The sequence below is a fragment of the Miniopterus natalensis genome, chromosome 8 (genome assembly GCF_054644295.1).
Source record: "Miniopterus natalensis isolate mMinNat1 chromosome 8, mMinNat1.hap1, whole genome shotgun sequence".
In the NCBI taxonomy this organism is placed as follows: Eukaryota; Metazoa; Chordata; class Mammalia; order Chiroptera; family Miniopteridae; genus Miniopterus; species Miniopterus natalensis.
In genome coordinates this window covers 43,248,547-43,274,318 of record NC_142088.1, presented here as the reverse complement: position 1 = coordinate 43,274,318, position 25,772 = coordinate 43,248,547, and the positions used below count along the sequence as shown (strand labels likewise).

General features: G+C 38.8%; 1 protein-coding gene across 1 annotated transcript in view; it reads right to left on the bottom strand.

The window, feature by feature from the left end:
- Positions 1-25,772, bottom strand: part of ABCB11 (ATP binding cassette subfamily B member 11) — a 68,316-nt gene that overhangs the window by 15,430 nt on the left and 27,114 nt on the right. The window contains exons 10-20 of the mRNA XM_016195703.2: positions 24,403-24,516; positions 21,491-21,601; positions 19,434-19,559; positions 17,536-17,739; positions 15,628-15,798; positions 14,948-15,149; positions 13,744-13,819; positions 9,682-9,784; positions 5,771-5,935; positions 779-883; positions 530-691 (exon numbers count right to left, since the gene is read on the bottom strand). Of these exons, the coding sequence (XP_016051189.2) occupies positions 530-691; positions 779-883; positions 5,771-5,935; positions 9,682-9,784; positions 13,744-13,819; positions 14,948-15,149; positions 15,628-15,798; positions 17,536-17,739; positions 19,434-19,559; positions 21,491-21,601; positions 24,403-24,516 (1,539 nt within the window). The remainder of the gene's footprint in view (positions 1-529; positions 692-778; positions 884-5,770; positions 5,936-9,681; positions 9,785-13,743; positions 13,820-14,947; positions 15,150-15,627; positions 15,799-17,535; positions 17,740-19,433; positions 19,560-21,490; positions 21,602-24,402; positions 24,517-25,772) is intronic.

The following is a 25,772-nucleotide window of genomic DNA, read 5'->3' as shown; positions in this document are numbered from 1 at the left end:
GTGAAATTGGTACAGATTTTCTCTAAGCAGTAAGACAGTGCATGTTAAACCTTTCAAAATGATTATACCTTGAATATAATCCAATGGTTACACTTTGAGAATAAAAAAAATAATGATAGATGTGCTAGGGAGGCTTCTTCCCTCACATTCTTTGCTTCCACCCTATGGGGCACTCTTAAGTCTTATGAAATCTGAGCCTCTGAGCCTAAAAATGTTCTGAGAAAGGAGTCTCAGAAAAGTCCTTCTCAACTGCAAGACACAGAGGAAATCCAAAACCCCGACACATTTCAGCTCGTGCCATAACACTGATTCGGGGCGCTGCCTAGGAGACACTGTGCTTTTTAGATGCTGTTCCTCAGCATTGGAAATGTGGGGAAATGTGGTTCTGGGGTATCTGAATCCTGCGAGGTCGTATTTCATAGGAAATACATAGCTGATTGTCTGAAGGCTACAAAGGAAAGAAAATCTCCTCCAGTGACTCCAGCCCTAGCTCATACCCCCCCCCCCCCCCCCGGGGCCCATAGCTTACCCCTTGAACTTGGGAAGCATCTGTAGCAAGCCTGGTCGTCAGTGCTCCAGGGCTATTTCTGAGGTCATCAAACCAGCCAATGTCTTGCCCTAATATTGCTCTAAAACCAAATTTACGTAGCCTTTTTGTGAGGAGTTCTCCGGACTTAGCAAAAGCATATCCCTAAAACATGAAAGAGTATTTAGTGATATGTTAGCATGAAAAAGCGAGAAATAGCTAAATCACTTATTTAAAAATAAGATGTCTTACCTGCAGAAATTGAGTGCAAAGGGATGCACAACCCATTGCTACAAAAAGCAGGCACACACCATTGATCTGTGACCTTTGTTCTTCTTTATCAGGAAGTGAAAAAGTCTTTGCAGGACAGTAAGCAAGAAAATGGCTTCGTTATTACAAACAATAGCAAAAAAAAAAAAATTTCTTTTAGAAATTTCTCTTAAACATTGAGTTAAAAATTATTTCAGTTTAAACATACTAGTAATTAAGCCAAAGTTAACTTTGAGTATGTGTACTTTTAATTCCCATGGGGAAGGAAGCCTGGGAATGAAAATCAATGGTTAAGATTTACAGAATTTTTGTCTTGTTTCTTTGCCTGATCTGGGCAATTGTATTGGCTTTCCTTTGACATAGATAAAAAAATATGATGAAATGCCTAAAATCCTTTATGTAATAAGGTAAAGAAAATACAGGAAGGAAGAGAGGAAGGAAGGAAGGAAGGAAGGAAGGAAGGAAGGAAGGAAGGAAGGAAGGAAGGAAGGAAGGAAGGAAAGAAGGAAGGAAGGAAGGATACTTGAGAATCTGAGAATGTTTATCTGGGACAAAACTTAAAGTATTATGACCTCTATCTTTCCTCAATAATAGAGGAACTAAAGATGATGTTGCCACTCAGGTACATGGCCTGTTATTAGTTTTATAATTGTAAAAAATATACACCCACACACCCACACACACAAATAATAGCATCATTAAAAAAGCAACTAGCTATCAAGGCACTGACTGGAATTGGCTTAGGAGAGAAAAAAGTTTTCACCCATCTGAGGCTGAGGTTATTGCCTTTAAATCACCAGCAGCTGAAAATATTCCTTCAAAAAACTATGAAAATTCTGAATGGGTTTTCTTAGCCTATAGTAAGTAGTAAACTCTACTCATAAGTACCTATATTCTGAACTTACAGACATATGCTCCAGTAATGGATTTGGGACCAAGCTGTTTCAATAAGAAAATGGAGAGAAGAGCCACCTATTCTGACATTGCCCTACAGTGAAGGGGGTTTTAGGTACAACAAAACCTTCCTAATTCAGACTAAAGGAGGGAACTGTGAGAGTTCAGGAAAAAGCATACATTATAGAGCTGTACGATAAATCCTTATTTATTGCTCAAAGGTAACCATTTAGCCAATAAATATTTATTGAGTGTCTGCTATATGCCAAATAAATCTCCTGAAAACACCGTATACTACTCCATTAACAGATCCTTTTTTGTAAAGCAAACGTAACCCATTCTAACTATCATAAATTTCAAAGTCAGAGGAAGGGTTCCAGATTAATGAGATTTACTGTTTCTTAGACAGAAGTTTTTAGAGCCTTCATGGTTCTTAATACAAGTAAAAGTGGGTTCAGAAGTCACCACAGTCATTCTCCAGCATAGAATAACTCAGTTTTACTTTATAGAGTTTTAAAATTCAGGAATTTAAAAATATATTTCAGTTTGCTTTTTAAAAGCACTATCCAAATCCTCTGCAAAACCCAAACTATGATGACACAGTGTCCATTGCTCCCTAAGGTCACCTATTATAATAATCATGGAAGGTAGATTGTAGATTAGCCAGTTTAACTCGTATTATATAGATGGAAAACTACAGCCCAAAACATCACGTCTTTTGTCCCAGTTCATGTAGCTAGTGGTTAATACTAGATAAGGAAATGTCTGTATTTCAGATTCCGGTGCAATGGCTTTTTTCTTTGCTTCCGGGTATTACCCATCTTCTCAGTGTTAAAAAAAAAAAGGGAAGAGAATATTTGGCTAATGTTAAATCCACATAACTGTCCAGTGCAAGATTGAACATGTCTGTCCATAAAGGATTTTTTTACAAAATTCTGCCCCATGAGTTCTTTGTATTTTCTTTATACTTGCAACCCAATCAATGGGTCCCTCTGTTCTTAGACTAGCTGTAGTGTGAGCACACATCAGTGCCATTCTTGTAATGGTAAGTTCATTTAAGGAGAAAACAAACACGCATTAAACTCTTGCTATTTACCAGGTGCCAAATGTGTTACTTAACCTAATTTAACTTGTGAGGATTTCCTTAAATTGGGATTCTTAAAACAACTTGGTGAGTAGATTTTCTTGCCCCATGTAACAGAAAAGGAAACTAAGACTCATCAAGGACAATCCATTTGCCCAAATGCACACAGAGTGTTTAAAGCAAAGACCCACTATAAATCCAGAGCTGGCTGACTCCATAGTTCATGCTTTTTCCCATCCAAATTGCTGTGCTTGGAACACTTGGCACATTTTCCAAATCAAAAAGACCCAGGGAATGTGAATGAGATAAATTATGCGTTACATGTATATTGAGGCTTCACTAGATTAGCAATCAGACTCCTAATAATGCCCAATGATTGGCTGAGTCCATGTTCCAAACTGTGGTCTCAATACACTAAACGTGAATATTATGCCTTTTAGATACGTCAGAATGAAAATAGCACAATTAAAAACGGACTATTATCTGACTCATGATTATACCTTATGAGATAAAAACATCATGAATCTACTGATGAATATGTGATAATTATGCTAAGAGACAAACAGAAACAATCTTCTTTACCAGAGAGGAAAAATAGCAGTTTGTTTAGCATCATTCTCTTAGCAAAAAAAAAAAAAATCCTGTGAGGACATTAACTGTGGGTAGACTTTGGATTTCACCAACTAGGCCTTGCTACCCTGGTCCTGCAGCCCTTAAGTGAGAAACTCAATTGCTCAGTCTAAGTTTTTCCTAGAATTTCTGGTTGTGACCAGAATAATCAGAAAATATTCTCACCACCAATAACTGATGGGTGCTCTAGGAGGGTAGGGATTATAGCTGAATCAAATTTCTCCTGAAAGATATCTTAGAAATTATCTTTGTCAATTCTTCATTTTATAGTTCAGAAAACAGGGGCTCAGAGAAGTGGCATGATGTGATCCCTGGGCATATGACTGGTGACGCCCCAGTTATCATGGCAGTGGAAGGTTCTGGGTAAGTTTCTATGGAAATTGCTGAATCCTATACTAAAATCAATAATAATGATTAATAATAATAATAAATACAGTACTTGGTAAGTAACTAGCAAAGCCAGCTTCAGAAGGTCTCCTGACAGGGAAACCAGGACTCTTTCCACAGCAGCTCATATAATATATAAGGTGAAGTTGAGTGAGTAGATTCCTTACTCTGCTTTTATAAAACAGAAAGAGATGATCAGCAAAGATGCTGACCTCCTGGATTTATTTTAAAAGCAAACATCTAGGGCATAGTTCTGGGTCTTTGCTGATTCAACCCCACCCCCTACACCTTCTGTGTCTACATCACTGCTAAGAGCAATGCATTTCCAGAGCTTCTCACTACTAGAATATCACTTTATGAGAGCAGGGAGGGGCCATGATTTTCTTGTTCAACACTCTATTCCCAACACCAGCAACAGTATCTAGTAAACAATAAATGATCAATAAATGTTTGTTGAATAACGAGATGATGAGTGAATTTTTTTGTTTAATGTCTGTCTTCCTTATAGACTTGAAACTTCATTAAGGAAGACACCATGACTGATACTGCATTTCCAAGTTCCTAGCACAATGTCTAAGGCAGATAACAAATATCTATTGAGTGAGCAAACAAACATTTTTAGTATTTTATGATATTGTACTAAGTAGACATTAAGGAATATAAATTAATTATTTAAAACATTTTCAGCATAAAGGTTTTACATAACCAGAAATTCAATTTACCAGAGCTGAAGGTCCCTGTGTTTCCAGTTTCCCCTGAAATGAACACGATTTCCTAGCTTACCACAAGGGGGCAGTGTGAAAATTGAAGCCAGGCTGGGGCCCTCCCTACACAATTGACTTGATTTTGTTTGTGGGACTATCCAGGTCTTTCTGTACAACTCAGGCCTGTGGGGACATTTTTTTCTGGTCAGGCGCTCTACTAGAGAGACAATGAGAGAAAGGGAGAGAGAGGAAAAGAGAGGAAGAGAGAAAGGGAAGCTAAAACCTAAGATTCTTACTAAGTTCTGACAGTGTGGTGTGTCAGCAAATCCTTTAGACTAGGCTTCTGAAAGACTAGGTCCTATTACTCCTGGGCCCGTCACCTAATGCCCGTGTTACCTTGAACAAGTTAATAAACTTCTCTAGATTCTAGGTTTGCCTCCCTGTTGACCTCACAAGATAGTGTGTGTGTATACATTTTAACTAAGAAAACTTGATAGCATTCTGATAAATAATTTTGCAATGATAAGGTTTTATTAGAACCTGACTCTAAAGTCACACTGCTTAGATTTGAATCTTAGATTCACTACTTGCTACCCTAAGTTCTCTGTGCCTTGGATTGCTCCTTTGTAAAATGGGAACAATAAGAATACCTACCACAGATGGTTATTAGGAGAGCTTAATGAACTGTTATATAGAAAGTTCTTAGTGTCTAATTAATTTTGTAGTTATTTTTTATGATAGCAATGAAGTCAGATAGAGAATATTGAAACTTTTAGGAAGTGAAAAACTGAAATGAATTTAATCTTTTCCCATTCTTATTTTACTTCTCCTTTTCCCATTTTCTCTCTATCTCCCAATTTCAATGGTGCAATCAGCAGGGAAGCAGAGGCCTATACAACATATGCTAATACCTGCCATTAAAAGTAAAACTTTGTACCTCAGCTGTTCAGCAAGATCAGAATAGCTCTAAAACTTTTTTGTATTATTCAACAAACGTGTTTGCAGCCTGATTCAGTTCGCATGTAGGTAAACTGCACTCTGCTAACATAAATTTGCAGCCTTAGTGCAGTTTTTACAGACTGGATGACCATATGAGCATCCTGCCAGCCCAAAGGACAGTGCTTAGCTTCGTCTTCTTACCTTCTGTCTGATGGGCTACTTGAGGCATTTTTAATTCTTTAAAGATGAGAAAAAAACTAAACACATTAAAGTAAAAAGCCAACCTATCAAAAATGACAATATCCACTGATAAAGCTAGTCCAGCGGCTTGCTTACCCCAAGAATCTGGCTGAATAAAAAGGCATAGAGGGGTGTGACTGCCCCATTGACAGCTGCGCCCACAGAGCCGACCACCATGTAGGGCCATTCTGGAGCATTGAGTTTCAGAATCCGCCTGACGGGGGCAGGTTCCACTTCTTCTTCCACGAGAATGCTCTTGTCCTGGAGGGGAGAGAGGGTTAGATTACTCATCCGAATGTACACACAGACATTTTTTTCCGTACTTTCCTTTTTATACAGACGTAAGAGTCGTGGTTTGATTGGTTATGAGTGACTTCAGAGATCTAGAAGATGTGGTGATTTGTTATTTTGCGAGGAATGGCTTTAGATTTCTTGAGACGATGCTGTCACTGGAAGAAAGGAGCCTAGAGAGGCTACGCATCTGAAAGTGACTTTATACTTCCCATTTCACAATTGCATAGGTATGAATTCTTGGGCAGTAATAAATATGTTGGATCTTTGAGAAAAATAAACCCCTGATTTTAAAAAATTGTGTTATAGTAGTATTTACGTATTTGAGGACTTGTGAAATTTTCAGGGTATGTCCTTCATAAATGTCAAAGTTCCCAAGGTAAGCCAGTGTGTCTAAAATAAGGCAAAATAATTTTTAAAGTTTGTGAAGTGGTGTCAACACTTATCATTTACATGTATCATGTAAGGTTTTCCTTAATTAGTGCCCAAAGGAAAATTGTAATCCATTCGGATTTCTAAATTTCACATTTTCTTCACAAGGAATGAATATTATTTTAATATTTCCCTGTTCTGATATCTTTATTTGCCATTAAAGTGTCAGAGCTAGCAAATTTTTATCTTCTTGAAGTCAAATATTACATTCAGAGCCTCATTTTTACCATTATTTTTCTTTGCTATGGATATTACTCAGTGCTTTGTCTTAGCCCATTTAGTCAATCATTTTTAAATTTATTGCGCACTTTATTTGAGAAAGGAGTTTAGGTGGCTTATATAGATCTATAATAAATTTTTAATTTTTCTATTAAACTATACTAAAAATATCTATAGTAAATTGACTACAAAGCTATTAATTAGTGTTCTCTTTCATTAACACATAGTAATTTACCCTTTTGGTAACTGAATGTCAGGAGCATACAATAGCAAGAACTTCAAATGCTTTCCTTTTGCTTATAAAATCAAAAACCATATTACCAATTCAATTTAAATTAAACCTGTATTATGTCTGTGTCATTATGGTTGCAAGCCAGATAGGATGGAGGAAGGCAGCTTAGGTGGAGATGGATGTGTTATTGCCTTCGTTTCAAGGTCTCTCTTGGCCTGTCCTCAACATTTGCACTTGTCATTACTACTCGCTCACGCAGCAAATCCTTCCGTTCAATGATTTTATTTCTGGCAGCTTACTAACTCTAGGAATCGATGCCAGAGAGGAAGAAAGGAGCCTAGGAAAGCTGAGTGGAATAGGCATAGAAAGAAGGGGGTTCTTGGACGAGCCACGCACAGCCAGCGGTGGGCTATATCACCAAGCACTTCAGCTCTTTGAGTCTCAGTTACCTGACCCTCAAAATGAGAGCAATGGACTAAGTTGTTTCGAGGAGATAATTCTCAGAGTCAAAACTCTAAGAAACCACAAGATGGAGATAACTTCTTTAGGTAATTAAGCCTTTTGCATTGTAACATACAATAGAACATTTCCCAATCAACAGAAGATAAGGTTAGAGTTTCTACATCAAAATAAGAAAAAGGGAGACTCTCATTGCTTGGGCTTGCAGAATGTAGTTAACTATTAAAATGCTTTAAAATTTACTGGGATTAGAAATTCCGTAAGTTAAAATTTATTTTCCCTAATTTTACTGTTTTCTTCTTTAAAATACTTCGTTTTTTAAGTCTAAAAGACTCAGATGAGTAACATACAAGGAAGCAGTATTAATAGAAGCGTAAGAGCTTTTCCTTTTGGGGCTTTCAGGAAACCGCTTTGGCTTCCCGGTCATTTCCTTCCTCCAAGGTCTCCCTTAACTAGAGAGAGCATATAAAGTGCCTTCTTTTAAAATTATACTGGTTAACATTTAATCGCGTTTAATTGTTCCATTCTAATTTACAATGCTAACGAGCAGACTGTTCTATGGAGCACTTTATATCTTTAGAACTAATCTCTGTATTTGATGTTTCCTTTTATTTAAACGGCTCCCTTCTAGTTCCCCGGCATCAAGAGCACCCCCTGGGGATCTGTCTCCAGGGAACCCAGCTGCTCTCTGCACCTGTGCTGGGCCACCTACCGGTTTCAGCAGTAACAACCGCAAAATCAGATTTTCTTTTTCTTCTCCCTAACTCTCTTGCTTTTATTGTCAAATGTTTACCCAGAAACTAGGGGGGAAAAGACACACATAAAAATGCAAAAATTGAAGATGATTGGTGCTGCTGTGTTTGAAATGTCAGTGTCGTGTGTGGTCCTTTTCTCCCTGGAAGCCCTCTTAAGCTCCTTCCATCATGTTTCTCGTAGTTATTAGTGGCAGCACCATGAAGGTAACTGCAGTACCTATTTCTTGAACTAGAAGAGGACTTGAGTCCTACCTGGCAAAACGCAGTAAGCAATCATGCTTGCTAAGTGTTTTCTCTCACCGTGATTCATCCTGCTCTTCCCAAGAAGTGTTCATCTATGAAACTCACAACAACTCTGTTAGATAGTGGAATCTCTATTTATTCATGATTAATACATTGAAACCAGAAAGAGCCTTAAGAGTCCTTCTTAGTCAAGGTCATAAAGAGCACTGTACTTTCTTCCAAATTTGTCATTTGTGTGAACCAATGCTTACAATTACTTCCAAAATGAATTCTCATGTTGAAATTTTTAAAAATTTAAAATTACATCATGCGTAATAAATGAGCTTGTAATTAAAATATTCTCTGACTTACGAGCTTCGATAAATATTGTGATTTAGGCTTTATTTTATTGTAGACATTCCATTTTTTATACTAGCTTTAAAATCTCCTGATGTCCTACTAGGTGCAGGGCACTGGGTGAGGTGCCCAAGTTGATACAAACACAAATAATATATAGTCACTAACTTTAAGAAGGCTTATAGTTTAGTAAGGGGGTAAGACAACATGACCTCAAATAAAGTTCAATAAGAAAAGTGCCATGAAAAGAGTCAAGTGAAGGGTAGTGGGGGTCAAAAGTGAGCGTGTCAGTGCTGAAGGGTGAAGGGCAATGATTACGAAAGGCTTTAAGAAGGGGGGTAGTCGCTTTACGTGGAAGTCAGTGCCCACAGTAGCTCTGGATACACATATTCCGAGGAAGAGAGTGTTATATTGCTGTATGTGATGATTCCTCTCCCATCTCTTCCATCTTTGTGTTGTCTTGAATTATGTTAAAATTAACAGTATTGATTAGTTACTACGGATGGTAACTAGACTTATCGTGGGGATCATTTTGTGAGGTATGTTGTAGGTCGATTATATGCCAATTTAAAAAATTTGTGATAACTTGTATAAAGCTAGCCTTATCAAATACCTTTGTTGATCAAATACTTCTGCCAAGGTTATTACAATTTGAGAAAGAGATTTAAAAATTTGTGGGAAAAATTTTCAGATATTCTTAAAAACTTTAAAAGCATGCCTACGTAATCAAGTAATCTGCTAAGTACATGTAATCTGCCGGTGTTTATTAGAATGGTACATTTAAGAGCTATTAATTAACCCTTTATAGTCCAGTTGTAGTTACCAGGTATCCTTAAAAGTAATTAATTAATCTTTGTTTCTTTAGAAACATTGTGTAAAATTTAGAGTTTCCATTTAGTGTTTTAATGTATTCTCCCATTTAGTCTGACTGAAATATTACTAGATATAGGCCTTGAAAATTCATATTTTAGGTTCAACAGGTATACAATAGTCCCCAGGAGGGACTTCTTCCATTCCCCCATGAATGATTGGTGCCTGACCTTTCTGTCTTGTTCATAAGTAGGTTTATGATCTGCAGCAGTAAATGAAGGTTCGTGTACCAGGTAAGAAAGCTGAGTCTTGGAGCGTTGCCTGATGGAAGCTCTGTAAATAAACAAAAATATGAAACAGTCTGTAGCCTGTGGGCAGGTTGAAACAGGACTCAAACGGTATGCAAGTTTACAACACACGTCTCAAATAAACAGAAATGTTTGCCAGGTCACGTGGTAAGCAGATAAGGGAGCTTTCGGGTTAAATTTGATAGACCTATTCTTAGGGAAGAATTAATCAGTGGGGTTGCTCTGGGCCCCAAGCTAGACCTTGACCTAGGAGGGAGAAAGAGAAGGGGGGCAAAGTGTCTTACTGGTTTACCAGAAAGAGGTGTAAGACTCAAATCCATTCTGAACCTACATGGCTCTGCTAATTGCTGTGATTACAGTGTTCCACCACCTTTACTTCCCTTCTGGTTGTAAGTTATAGTTTTGATCTCTCTTTCTCTATCTCTCCCTCTCCCCCAACCTGATGTTTACTTTAAAGTAATATCACCTGGATACAAATGAGCTAGTAAGGGGAAATAGAACCCTTAGTGAGGTTTTCTCCAGGCTATATATTTAATCAACACGTATCTTACTGAAATATAATGTAGCTTGATGTGTTCATTCATTCATTCAAAAGAGGTTTATTGGGCATCTACAACATACAAACCACTTCCAAGTGCTGTGGGGGATACAAAGACTTGTCAATCACAGGCTTCTCCCTCAAGGAGCTTAAATCCTGTAGAAGAGCAACGCATGTACACCCAACCCTGATGTAAGGAAGAATGTGCTAAGTGCTATAAGGCAGGTTTGAGTAAAGAGTATGAGAATTTAAAGGAAAAAGGAATGCATGGCAGGAGTTATCATGAAAGGCTTCTTGGAAGAGGTGGCTAAGGTAGGATTTGGGTTTTTGTAGCTAGAAGGAAAAGCACTTCTGATTGGGAGAACAGCATAAATGGAAGCATGAGGAGAGGAGAGAACAGAAATATCATTATATCTACTTAGTACAGGACAGATATAGAAAGTGATTGGTTCAGGTCGTTTTGTTTTCCTGAGATTTCTGGGAAGGAGACTCCTACTCCCCTCTAGGTTAAACTTGAAAATATGTAGCATTGGGAGGGAGCTGATGGCAATTATAAAAAATAAAGCCAGGAATGAAAAAACAAAAAGAAGAGGAGAGAGACTTGAACCAATCCCTGAAACTCAAGCTTTGCCTGAAGCCAAAGCACCCTCCTCGGACTATTTAGTTATGCCAACTGACTCTCTCCCTTTAAAGGTTAAACCAGGTTGGGTTGGGTTAGGTTTTCATTCATTTGCAAAAAGAATCTTTAGTGACAAAGGCAATACTGAAGACTTGAGAGGAACTTCCTTATCAAAGCACTCAAATTGAAAGTAATAAGGTATAAAGAGAGATGTTTGAGATGAAGAGACCTACATCAGCTACTTAGTGCAATCTAGATGGAACCATTCACAAGCCACTATCATTTGTATCCAGGTGAAATTAGACTAAAACCAGTAGCAGGGCGATGCCTGCCTTCTACATACGCTCATTTGGCTTCTTGAGAAGGCAGCAACACATCAATTTAACTGCTCCAATTTGTCACCACATTCTGTTAATGGCACCACCATCCTCTTAGTCACCCAGGTTCAACAAGGTGTGTTTATCTAAAGTCCTCCCTCTTCCTTGGTCTTGCATATTCAAACTCTTGCCAAACTTCATTACGAACAGGTATGAAACCACTCCTCAGCCAGTTACTGCCTGCCAAACTGGCTTCTTCTGGGACACCCCATTTCCCTCCCAACCTGACCTGAAGCTCTACAGCAATAGAGTCATTTCTTTGGGTTAGGTAACTAAGGCGGGGCTGTCTTCTCCAGAAGGTGTAAGGAATAAGGAATGTGTCACCTGGAGAGAGCAGAATACATGATAGGGCTGAGACTTAGTTGATGGGGCTAAAATAAAACTCAGAGTGTCAGAAGCTGTACTAGGAGTATGTGGAGAGAAAAAAACATGAAAATGTGGTAACTGCCCCCCAGTTCTGAGTATGGGAGACCTATATCCTTGACCTCTTGACCGCTTTAATCTTACATTTCTTAAGTCTGTCTCTCTCTCTTCCCACCCCCCAAACCATTCCGCCTGTCTAGCATAGGCTCTCCCAATGACACAGCGAGGCCACCCAGTTCCCCCTCTGATCTACCATAAACACCAGACCTATAATTCTATCTCACCCCTTTCAGGAACCTACATCTACCACCCCCTTTCTCAGAAGCTGCTTTACTACTCGACACAAATAAAAATAACTAATTCAGGGAATAAATGCTTGCTTTCTCTCTCAACATTATTATTTAGGAAATTAATTACTATCATCCATTAAATTGCTCTTGAACCTAAAATATATGACTAAAGACTTAGCCTTCAGAAAGACTGTAGGCAAGGAAATAAGATACAAATTAACATTCTACTTAGTCATTTTTTAGCACACACACAAAAAAATCTGTCAGCACACACGATGAGATATTTTTAACCATCCTTCTCACTCAGACTTATAACTCTTTCTCTGCAGGAGGTTAATAGCTTCTTCCTGTGTATAGATCTTATTTCTGGATTTCTCATCCTAGTCACCAATATGTAGAATTTTGTGAGAATAAATGGTCAAATAGGAAATGTTTGTATTAAAATGGCTATCTGGTCCTAATAATAGACTGTAAATAAGCTACTTAGAACAGGTGGAATTTGGTTCATCTGGAAAGTTAAGAAAATGTTTATTTTCTTGTTGATGTGACCATGAGATACATCTCCTCTTGGCAATCTTTAACCTAGTGATCAAAAGATGCCGAGTCATTTTCTGCATTTAAGAAGTTAGTTTATCTTCAGGTTATGATTCTAATGAACCTTACAATTTAATTCTTTCTTCCAATCAGAAAAGCATGGTTAAACATAATGCCAGATGTCTATAAAAATTGCCTAATAATTTTGACAATTTCATAGCTTTCACTTCATAGAGTAACTTGATATTTTTAATATTAAGTAAATTTGTGTTTTTACTACTTGAAGTTGTTACCTGAATGTTTTGTTTTAAGCTCTTTAACCATTTTTCAATAAATGATTAGTTAGTTATCTTGAATGAGCAAATCCTATAACTGAGCCTTTGTCAGAGCACTGCCCTGAATTAAATGATCTAGAAATGGTAAGAAAGTGGTAGAGAAATATGCTGTCAGTTCATTGCCCACTACAGTATCCTAACTTAAGAAAAAGAACCTTTAATAACATTTTCATGAATATAGTCAATATTCCTGAGCAGAATTCTTCTTAATTCACAGTCTTTTAATATTAAAGGAGCTATTTTATTACAACTCTTAAACCAGGATGAAAGACTAAATTTCACAGTCTTGCTAGTAGCATACTACAAAAAAAATATGTTTTGAGAGTGAATATTCATATATCTATCTATAGAAAAATCAATAGCTAAAATTAAAAATAAATAAAAAATAAATAGCTGATGTTTGGGAAAATCCTCTTTAAACATTAGAAAATACATTTATTTCATCTAATTAAAGCATGATTTGGCTTCAGATGGGTTACTCTGGAAAAAGAAATATTTGAATTCAATTTCAACTCAGTAGGTTAAGGAGTAGATCTAAAGAAATGAAGTTGACATCCGTGTAAGATGGTGATTCATACCACAGTTAGCTTTGGGGGAGGAGGGGACTAAGTACAAATTTTTTGTTTAAAAATCCCCTTGCTATGTTAAATAAACAGCATTTTAATTATAGAGTATTTCTATCATGACCCCACCCCCAATAAGATGAGAAGCTACAGTTAAACAAAAACTCCCCATGAATTAGAAACATTCTTCCCAAGAATGTCAATACAGCAACCAAGGGTTCATTTCATGTTCCTATTACATAAGACCTGGGGCTACAGTTAGGGCTCTCCTGGTAGTACCTGAAATATTGCCTAAGGATCATAGTTGCAGAAGGTTCCTAAGAATATTTGGAAACCTTAAAATCTGCCCCATGGCTTGAACTTACCTTAAACTAGCCTGGTAGCTCCCTCTGCTAAAGGTCTGTCTGCTCTCAAGTAAAGCACCTTCAGTGTCATCCTTTCCTATTTTAACACAGCATGAGGGATTTCTTAGTGTATGAAATAAGCAGAACGATATCAAAATAAAATGACTTACTATGTTTGCCTAGCACATCATTACTATGTCTGATGCTAAAACATTCTATTAACTTTATTGTTTATAAGTAAAACAGCACTTGTCTAGAGCATTCTAACAAAAATATTTCAAAATACTCAGCAAGATTGAATCTTTCAAACTGTATGCATATAATAGCCTATGTGTTATCACCACAGAAATAGATGTCTTATAGCATGAATCATAAAAAACTTAAGGGAAGCCCACTAGAAATAGGAAAAAAATGACAGGCTCACCACTTTTTAAAAAAATCATTTCAGAATAAATCACACATGTATGAATACAGTTATATAGTTATATGCAGTTATAGACTGTACAGTTATACCCAGTGGAGTTCAAAAATTGATATGTGTTATGGTAGAGAAAGTGTGGAGTGGTTAATGTAGGTTTGGTTAAACCACCAAACCTGAAAAATTGAGATTGAAAAAGAGAAGGTGCACTAGGGCCTGAAGTATCTATTTACACTAGTGAAAATATGCACAAAACATTTTAGTCATTGATTCACTCACTCAACCAACAAGAATAGAGCTCCTACTGTGTGCAGGACACTATAGGAAGCCTCTCTTATTTGCAAAGGGGGGTGGTTAGTGGGGGATGAGTTGAAAGTTCTTCCACAAAAGACCTGAGCTCTGTAACTGAACCTCCTGAGCTCCTGTTCTTTCCTTTATCATTTATATAATGCCTCCAAGGGCTTTGGGGAGAACAAATAAGACAACACTGTATATTAAAATGCATAGAGCCCAGCCAGGCGTGGCTCAGCGGTTGAGCATCGACCTAGGATCCAGGTGATTGGGGTTCGATTCCCGGTCAGGGCACATGCCCGGGTTGCGGGCTCGATCAGTGACTCTCTCATCGTTGATGTTTCTGTCTCTCTCCCTCTCCTTTCCTCTCTCTGAAATCAATAAACATATATTTAAATAAATAAATAAATAAATAAATAAATAAATAATAAAATAAAATGCATAGAAACACATAAAGCATTATATATGTTGACTATTTATAATACAGTGTATAAGCAAAATGAAGAAGGCACTTGCCCTTTACGTCTTCTTCATTAAAGGCTTGCTCTCCTTGACTTTGCAAAGTCACTAGAGTGAAGTAAACGCCTTTTCTTTCCAACAGTTCTTCATGGGTGCCTTTCTCCACTGCTGCACCGTGTTCAAAACCAATAATGACATCTGCAGCTCTGACCGTGGACAGTCGATGGGCCACTGAAATGATCGTATGCGCGTGCTGAATCTGTAACAATGCACAGTGCACCGTTAAGTGAGACCGTAAGGCAGGGATGACATTGGCCTTTGGGTCATCTCGAACCCGCAGTAAGTCAGAGCCTCGGTCCCTGGGGAAATCCTTAAATAGGCTGTGCAGACATTAGAAATGGGCGGTACGCTTTCTCACACTGTTGGTCCAATTGCTGCTATTAATCAACAGCTAAAAACAAAAAAGGAAAATTTTAAGCTCACAGATTTTAAGTTAGATTTAACAAGATTTTAAATTTTACATGTGCAACTTCTAGAAGCAAGTAACTATCTTCTGTTCAACTGTGAACATTGTAGTCAACCAATGTTTTCTAAACATTCAGACTGGATACACTGACCCATTTAGCATCTCTCTCTGTCTCTCTCTCTGTCTCTCGCCTCCCCCTCTCAACAAGCAGCCTTTCCTACAGCAGCACAAACATTTCCACATGGAAAATGAACTCAGACTTTCCACAAACCTTACTCAGTGCCTCCTGCACCATGGCTTCACTCTCGTTGTCCAGTGCCGAGGTGGCCATGTCCAAAAGCAGGATCTTGGGATTTCGGACGAGGGCTCTAGCAATGGCTACCCTTTGTTTCTGGCCGCCACTCATCTGGCCTCCTCCTTCTCCAACAAGAGTGTCAAATTGCTGGGAAGAAAGTGAGCCCAGAAATGAAGGGGAAGAATTTGATGACTCCTGACAGCAACCCATCATGAGGTCCTTTCTAGCTTCCTTCTCAAGCATGAATTTTCATAGGTCCAACTTTTACTGAAATACCCTTTCCTGAAACAGGTCTCATCAATATTTGTGAGTAAGATAAATAAATTGATTTATTCTTTTATTCCCAGGTTCACTGGCTGTATAAATGATTCTGTGAGGCTCAAATTCAAATAAAATGTTTCCACCAAACTAAGAGTTGATCAAGGTTCTGAAAATCCACGTTAGAGGCTTAGAGCACATATCAAATCTTGTCTCTTTTCTCTAGTTAGACAACACAGAAAAACACAATGCTAAAGTTGTTTTTATATTGCGTATGAAAGGCCAAACTACCTTTATAATCATTACCATCGACAGCAAATAGTCCCTGAGTATCCTGCATGTCTAGCATTATATTGGAACCTCACAATGAAGCGTTGATATCAGACTCCTTGCAACTATTAGCTGACGTGAGTTGAGCACCCACCGTGTATAAAGAAAGCACAGAGCGGAGCTTTACACATATCATCTCATTTAGTCTTCACAGATGCCGCATGAGGTAGGTACAATTCTCCTCAGCTGATGGATAAGAAAATGCTGGGGTGTAAGGGGGTAAATTAACTTCCCCAAGTTTATAAAGCTTGCAAGTGGAGAGGCTGGGGCATGTATGGAGGCAGACTGATGCTAAAGCTTTATACACTTTAACCACTAAACTATATGATACAGCTGTAATCCTATTCATACAGGGAATTTTGAAGGTGGAATAGAAATTGTTCTAAAGCAGACTCTGGAGCCAGACCACATGAGTGTGAGCCTTGAGCAAGTTATGCGACCTCTCAGAACCTCAGCTCTCCATCTGTAGTTAGGGAGATAGTAGTAGCTGCCTGAAAGGACGGTTGTGAGGGCTAAATGAATTCACAGATGTAAAGTGCTTAGAACAATGCCTGGTCTGTAGTAAGCACTATATATGTTTTAACTACTAATAACTCTTCTTTGACTTAGCTAACCATTAGCCCCAAAATCCATATAATAATATGGAATTGGTTTTGTTGCCGTTGTTGCTTAAAATGAAGATAAATGAGGAATTTTTGAATATGTTGGATACAGTGCTGAGGACACATATTAGCTGCCTAAGCACAACAAAATTAAACAACAACGGGAGACATCAAAAGAGCACTGTGCAAGTTATTGCCACGTAACAAATTTATCATCCGCTTAGACAAATGCTTAATAGATAGAATAAAGGAATTGTATCTATGACAAAGGGAGCTTTAAAAGTCCCCAGCTTGGTAGACTTTTAATAGATTAACAACATGGTTTCAAACAAAGGGGAAGCATGGTACAGTTCTAGGCATGAAACTAAAACATGACATTAAGAATTTAATGATTTAGGCCTGGCCGGGCGTGGCTCAGCGGTTGAGCGTCGACCTAGGATCCAGGCGATTGGGGTTTGATTCCCGGTCAGGGCACATGCCCAGGTTGTGGGCTCGATCAATGGCTCTCTCATCATTGATGTTTCTATCTCTCTCTCTCCCTCTCCTTTCCTCTCTCTGAAATCAATAAAGATATATTTAAAAAAAAAAAGAATTTAATGATTTAGGATTCAAGTGAAAAGAAATACATCTCACAGAACTTTTTTTTCCTTCTCCAACTTATGGGTTTCCCTCTGGAGTGAGAGGCTAGGGGTACCTGTGGCAGCTCCATGATGAAGTTGTAGGCATTGGCTTCCTTGGCCGCTCGGACAATATCTTCCATCGTCGCCTCTTCTCTGCCATAGCGAATATTCTCTGCGATGGTGGTGGAGAACAGAACAGGCTCTTGCTCCACAATTCCAATCTGAGCTCTAAGCCACTGAATGTTAAGAGAGCGAATGTCATGGCCATCCAAAGTCACCTAGAGGACATGAGCACAACATCACATCTCTTGGAATCCTTCAGGGTTCTGAATCAATACTATGTTGTACTTCACCCATGAGGAGAAAAAATAGAGCCCAACAGATTGTAACAGAAACAATTCCTCTTATAAGATGGTTGCTTATATAAAAATGACAATATATAACTAAAATCTAATATAGCTGTAGGATGATTCGTTGCAGAAACACAAATAATGTAAAGGGCCTTTAATTTAACATGATTGGCAAAAAGTTTTAATTCCTCAATGAAGAGTCCAGTCAGATATTCACCGTACTTAGAATATTTTTACTATGTTTTGACTTGTGACCTAAAATGGACTTCAAAAGGTACAATGAAAATAAGCAATGAGTCCTAGCTGGTTTGGCTCAGTGGCTAGAGTGTCAGCCTGAGGCCTCAAGGGTCTCCGGTTTGATTCTGGCCAAGGGCATGTACCTCGGTTGCAGGCTCAATCGCTGGCACAGGTCAGGGTGCATGCAAGAGGTGACCAATCTATGTGCCTCTCTCACATCGACATTTCTCTCTCTCTCTCACCCCCCCACCCTCTCTGAAAAGCAATGGAAAAAATATCCTCAGGTGAAGATAAATAAATAATAAATAAATAAATAAATAAATAAATAAATAAATAAATAAATAAATAAATAAGCAATGATCCTTAGCTTGTATATATGTTTTATAGTAAATCTTACTTTCTGGCCAGATTCACCAAATAACACTTTGCTGTTCAACAGCAATTGAAACTGTAAATGGGATGAAAAAATCTAAATTACTATTAGCAAAAATATAAAAATCTTACATCAGGAAACCATGATTTTTATATACATATTTAGAATATAGTTATGCTGGTGTGTGGCAAAGAATATCCAATCAGAGAATGACATGTTTGTGACAAAGGAAAATTCTGGTTTGTTTGCCATGTTAGTGAAATAGTGCATGCACTACAGAGAACTCGTTGCATTAAAGTATTTAACATGTACTCAAATGATTCTATCTCAAAGCATCAAGGAGATGTTGACAAGAATCTAGAGAGTGAAAAGCCTTTGGCATCCAGCAAGTCCAGGTTCAAACCAGGGGCAAGTCTCAATCTCTCTAACTCTCCTTCCTCATTTATAAAACGATATGTACCTTTAGCAATCATTGTGAAAATAAGTAATCATTTTATAAAGTACTTGAACTATAAGATGTGATAAATAAATAAATGGAAATTATTAATATTTATTTTCTTATTTTCCATCTATGTTTATAATCAAATAAACACAAGGAAAAAAGACTAAGTAGTTTGTGAAATTATACAATTGTTTTTCAACCTAACTTCTCAAAGCAGAAATCAAGAGCCAGTCTCTGTTAATTCCGGCCATGTAAGCTTTCCCGTACTTAGCATCTCAAGAACTTTGGGGGAACAATAACAATTTTGTTATAATACAAAGAAATAAATGAAAACCTTAGTTCACCGAAGAGGCAACAATACCACTTAGAATGTGTCTGCACAGTCAGTTCCATCCGTCAGTGAACACAGCCAAGCAGGGAATTAGTGCAGCCAGTGCAGCCAGCATCATTAAGTCCACCAAGCATGTGCCAGGAGGGTCTCAGCGTGTCCTCGGCCTTTGTGTCTGGTTAAGTTATCACCACTAGCACTCTCCCACCCCCTGTATTGAGAAGTTTCTGGGAGACACACACCATGCCTTCACTGGGGTCGTAGAATCGCTGAATGAGCTGCAGGGCTGTGCTCTTCCCAGCTCCACTGGATCCTACCACAGCCGTCATTTCCCCCGGTTTGATGACCATGCTGAGGTTCTTTAGAATCTGCAGCGAAGAGAAAAGAACAATGTTCAGATGGTCAGCAATTAGGCTACAAGCTAGGATGCCTTGTGAGGACATGGCTTTTGTTTACTTATGCCCTGTAAGCAATATCCATCGATATCCATGAATAAGCAGCATATTCATAACCAGTATCTAGGGTGAGGTTTTAGCATTTAGTAGATTACTTACTTAGCTGATAGCTGGGCTCAAAAAATAAAATGATGTGTGATAGCACCCAAAGTTAATCAACCATGCCCACTTTTACATGTTCCAGAATTTAATTTAAAACGTTTCTGACATACTAGGACACCTCAAGGAGACTGTCCCAATTAGTTAAGGGAAGAAAGCCATTAAGTCAGAAAAAGATTATACTAATTTACCGATCGCATATTAATAATAAGCCAGTTGCAAAGTTTAAGCTGTTATATACTTGTACTGTGTGTGAACTCACTATTTGAATGAATAACAAATATTTGTGGTATGTTTGCTAGATACAAAGCTCTATGCAAAGTAGAGACTGAATGCTGGTAAGTCTAGAAAGGGAAGGAAAAAGCTAATTCATAACCATGTGTTGGATATTTTCACCAATTCAGTGGTGATTTTTGTACTTATGTAGAGGTGGTTTGGGGTCCTCTATGTGACAAAAATCCCACCCTCTCGCCATGCTAGAGGGTCAGGCTTACATATTTTCACTTACTGAACTATAATCTTCCCCCAGGGCAGGCACTGTGTATATTTCCTTTTTTTTTTTTTTTTTAATCACTATAGTCCCAGTACACTGTGGCACCCAACAAGGCTAAATACATACTCATGCTGGGAATGAAGAATATTTACAGGTCTAAGTAAGAAGATTTTATTACAGCAAACTCTTGGTATTGGGAATAGAAGGTAAAACAGAAATGAAATAACTGTGTTTCAATTCAACTAGTATTTGTTGAATAGCTATTATGAGCTGGTTCTGAACAAATATTATAAAGGAAGTTTTTAGCTATCCCTTCAAAGATCTTTACTGAGTGAAACTGCCTTGTGATTTATATTTCACAAAGTACTTTTACATATGTTATGACAGTTACTGTTTGTATATGTAATATATAATATTAATTAAAAATATACTTCATAAATATAATCATAATATATATGTACTTATGCTTTATATATACATATAATGGGTGTGTGTATGCATGTGCTGTGTGTGTATGTATTTACCTGCATTATAGGTATGTGGTATCAAGATTAGGTTGCATGAAAATAAGTTTTTGTGGGGATAACAGAAATATTAAGAAAGGGTGGCTAAAGATACTCTGTTAAAACTGAGGAATAGGTCTCGTTTAGAAGCCAGTTCATTCAAGGGGAGAGTATCCTAATTTTCCTGTAAATTGCCTTTAAAGATACCTGCTCAGTAGGTATAGGAAAACTAAATTTTCTTCACCACGGGTGACACATGAGCATATCACAAGGTAACCTTTGCACCGAGGACTGCTCTAGTGAGCCTGTGAAGTTACAGATAAGAAGCAGCAAACTGCAGACGGCAGCTTCCCTTTGCCTTGCTGGCGGTCCCACCCCGTGCTCTGCCTGCTGCGCCCTCCCGGGAGGTGGCTTGGCGCAGCTGTCCTTAACTGACCTGACTGCCGTGCAGTTTATCAATGACAGGGCGTGACGCGTACATCCCCACAGAGCGTCATAAAGGTGCCTTAACTGGAATGTGCTGCCAGGCTGTTCCTACCAGAGGGATTTGCTCACTATTGTTATCACGAAGGAACGTAGTTCGGTGCCTGAGAAAATGACATGACACCCAAGGACACTTCCGGAGAAAAATGCCTCTGTTCCAAGTTCCTGGAAACTGAATCATGCTCCAGAAAACCAAGCAATTTGTGGCTCTGGAAATGAATCATCAAATAAATGCTGGTGTTCCTGGGGAAAAGGCTGGCCCTTACCTTCACCTCTGGCCTGGAAGGATAGTGGAAGGTCACATTATGGAATTCAATTTCACCTTTAATTCGATCCAGCTTGTAACCATCTTCTGACATGCAGTCAATAACAGGTGTCTGGAGTAGAATATAAAACGGATGCAGCAACAACACGTATTAGAGACATTTACTATCCATCTTAGTTTGAATTTACTCATAAAAAAGAATAACAACCAGGTAAAACATTGCAGAGATATGCTAAAGAGAAGTTGCCACCACATTAAATAATTATTAATAATTGTAAGAATGCTCACTACCATTTATTGAGATATTAAATTATCATATATTAATAGTATTGTTACATATACAACATATTAATACATACATGTTATATGTATTATATTGTATATAAATATACAATGTTATCTCTATTATACTATGTAATATAAATAACTAATATATAATCAATTTTAATTAATAGAAAATGTGATGCAAATTAATAAAAATATATAATATCACATTAATATAATTATTTATTGATATATTACTATGACATATTATTATATAACAATATAATAATATAATATATCATATTGATCTATAATTAGTATATTAGTATATAATATATTAAGATTATTATGTATTATTATATTATAAAAATACCAATGGAAGCCTATATACTAGGTGTTTTAGTGTGCTTTTTTCAATTATGTAATTGTCACTATAACCTAACAGGACATAATATGCCCATTTTTTCACTTGAGGAAGTTGAGGAATCTCAGAGAAGTTAAGTATCTTGCCTAAGACCACACAACTGGTCAATCAAGCTGGGGCCTAACACCATGATTAAAACTAACTGAATGTCCTCAGGTGGTGTCTTCAAACACTAACAACTTTCAGTGGATTTGCTGAGTTTCACCTCTGTTGTTAGCAGGGAGCTTAATCTAGAACTTAACCATTCCAGTTAATCAGACAAGAGTGAGGTCATCTCCTGCTACCAGACACTCCCAAGTCAGCTTCTTCCCTCTTCCACACTAGTGACAACAATTCATTATTATATCTCTGTTTGGGACTAAAGTGTAATCTACTTTCTTCTCAGGTCTCTAGTAAAGATAATCAAATAACTTTTAGCCCGGCCGGGCGTGGCTCAGCAGTTGAGCGTCGACCTAGGATCCAGGCGATCGGGGTTCGATTCCTGGTCAGGGCACATGCCCGGTTGCGGGCTCGATCAATGACTCTCTCATCATTGATGTTTCTATATCTCTCTCTCCCCCTCTCCTTTCTTCTCTCTGAAATCAATAAAGATATATTTAAAAAAAAAAAAAAAAAGTGTCATAGACCTTTCAGACTCATCATCTTACTTGAGCATATAACAGCTCCAGAATGAGGTAGGATTTGGATTTCTCCACAGGCCTGTGTGGTTTTCAACAATCTCTTTATATCCCAATAACATAAAACCCCAAAATATAAAACAGATAAAGTGAAGAGAAATGTACTCAGGCAGGTTATATGCCTCATAAATAGATATGATTTAGGGAACCCATGAAACACCTCTGGATTTACAGGGTTTCTGACTCTGCCCAGGGCATTTTTTCAGAGGGAAAGAACATGTTGCCACCTTCACCTCCTGTTCTTGGATTCTGACTTTGTACCTTGACCTCCAATGACTCAATAAATCAACCAGAAAAATCCTAGCCACACTACCAGGGTCCTTTCCAGGCTTGTACAGATTTTCTGTCACATTTAGAAGATAACCCAAACTTATGTACTTGGCCTTAAAGTCCTGCATGACCTGGCCCCTTCCCATCCCTCCAGCCTGTGTCCCTTGCTCACTCTGTTTCTCAGACTGACCTTGTTTTAGCTCCTTGCATTCAATAAGCCCTTTCCAAACTGGAGGTCTTTCTTCCATGAATATCCTCCCTGCTCTTACCTCCCATGCACCACCCCACCCCACCCCCACTCTCCCTTTACGTGGCCAACTTTCCTCCTTTGGCTCTCAGCTCCAACACTACCTCCTCCGAGATGATGCCATCACCATCACTCAATATAAACACTCCGAGGCTTAGGGGTGACATCAGAGCAATGGCTGTGTGAGAGATACCCTTGGCCCCTCCCCCAGAAATTTCAACAAATTAACCAACAAATATAACTCAGCAAAGAATTCCCTACTCAACACAGAGCCATGCCTGAGAGACCCGCACACTGAAACATCTAAAGGTGGGCAACCTGGAATAAGCGGGGAGGCGAGAAGGGAGGGAAGCCCAGAGGCGGAGAGACAGGCCCTGCAGCAGGGAGCTGGGGCCTGGGAGGAAGGGGAGGAAGCCCTCGGTCACGGGCGCTTCCTTCAGCGGACCCAGAGGAAGAAGGAGCTGCTGGGCAACCAGCAGGGTGAGCGCAGTGAACAGGGACTGAGCCAGCAGACGCCTGCCAGAGCGTGGGGTTCTGCCTTGCAGCTGCCCCACTGTCAGGCGGGGGTGTTTCTGACAAAGAAACAGAACCACAGCGCCCTGCTGCTCCTTGGGCTCCCAAAACTGGCCTCCCATTGCCCTGGGTGTCAAGTCAAGCAACATTTTATCTGTAAACCAAGAGCTATTACAGTAGAGCCACCGTTTCCCTCAATATAAACACTCCTTCCCACCCCTAATTGCTATCACATTGGCCTATTTTAATTCCTTCAGTGAACCGTTTAACATTATTTTATCTCTGAATGTGCTTACTTCTTTATTGCCTGTTTCCCAGTTGTGATAGGAAAGCAGAGGCCTTATTGGTTCTGTTTTACTCTTGTGCTCCCCGTTCAGAATAGGGTCTGGTCCATGACAGCTGAACTAAGGGCATCGTGATCATTTCTCATAGTTTTTAACACTGAGGTTAAATTCCTCAGTTCATTCCTCTTTCTACCCCCAACCTATGAATGACCTTTACTCTTGGCTTTTACGTACCTGGTCTATTGTCTCAAAAATGCTGGTGGCTGCTGCACGTCCAGTTGCAAAGGCTTCCAAACAAGAAGATGCGTTGCCAAGATTTAAAGCTCCCACTATGACACTGAGGAAAATCTGAAATGAGAAGCGATAAGCACAGTGTTCATGCTTTTTGGGGCGACCTGTGTGAACGGAGGGATTTTTCTTTATGTTCACCCTAGGAGGGAGGCTACTTTTTCCAGTGATTTGTAGAGAGTGGAAGGGGGGGAGAGAGAGAGGGGGCGAGAGAGAGAGAGAGAGAGAGAGGGAGGGAGGGAGGGAGATTGGTTGCCTCCTGAATTCGACCCCAGGGTGGTGCACAGGCTGATGCTCTAACCAGTGGGTCATGATGGGCAAGGCTGAACTCAGAGATTTCAATCAACACAAAGTGGGTTAGAATGGTGATATGATCATTAGATTCATTATATAAATAGCCTTACAATGGTTTTTCTGGTCAAAGGGTCCCTGAAACAATAGACACTATGATTAGCTTGATTGTCCTAGAGATTGGTACACGCAATATAGGTCTGCTACTACTGCTACTGTTATATTACTGCTACTAGTATACTAGTTATTAGGATAACTACTGCTACTACTACTAGTACTATACTACTACTAGCAGTAATAACAATAATAATAAGGTATGTTTATAAATCCTTTACCTATATTGCTTCATTTAATCCTTACAAAAGAAGTGTATGGAAACAGAGTATGGAGGTTATCTAATTTAACATATGTCACAACATATATGAAGTGGTAGAGCAGTACCTGAACCTAGATTCATGACTGTCTACCTCCCAGGTTCATCTGCTGGTGGTTTCATACAGGTAGAGTGGCCAGGTTCCTATGTAGAGCTGGGGAAGCTATCTTTGACTCACCAACCCACCCATCTCATTAAGTTAGGTGAAGGCTACCTGATCATGACTAGATGGTCCTACCAAATAGCACTCTGCTTTTATCAGTTTATAAAGGAAGAGGCAATGAGAAAATTCCTCACATTGGCATCTAGGATGAGCACAAAACTCCTGCTCCCCACCCTTTCAACTTGACTCATGTGGAAGATGTTTCAATGGCCACCATCTATCAGGGACTACAGCTATTTGCTGAGCCAAAGGTTGACATCTACATGAATATAGCCTTTTTCAGGTAATCTGATGATCCTAGTCTGTGGTGGTGTCTATGAGCTGGATCCTTCCCAGAACCCCTCTCTACTCTCTTTCTTCCTTAAGGCTGGACCATGGGGCTTCTCAGAGCCTCCCAGTCACCTCCCTCCCTCTTTAGTCTCCTCTCCATTTCACACATCAGGATTATGTGGACCAGCTCCCTCTTGCCTGCTCCCTGAATTCCCCACT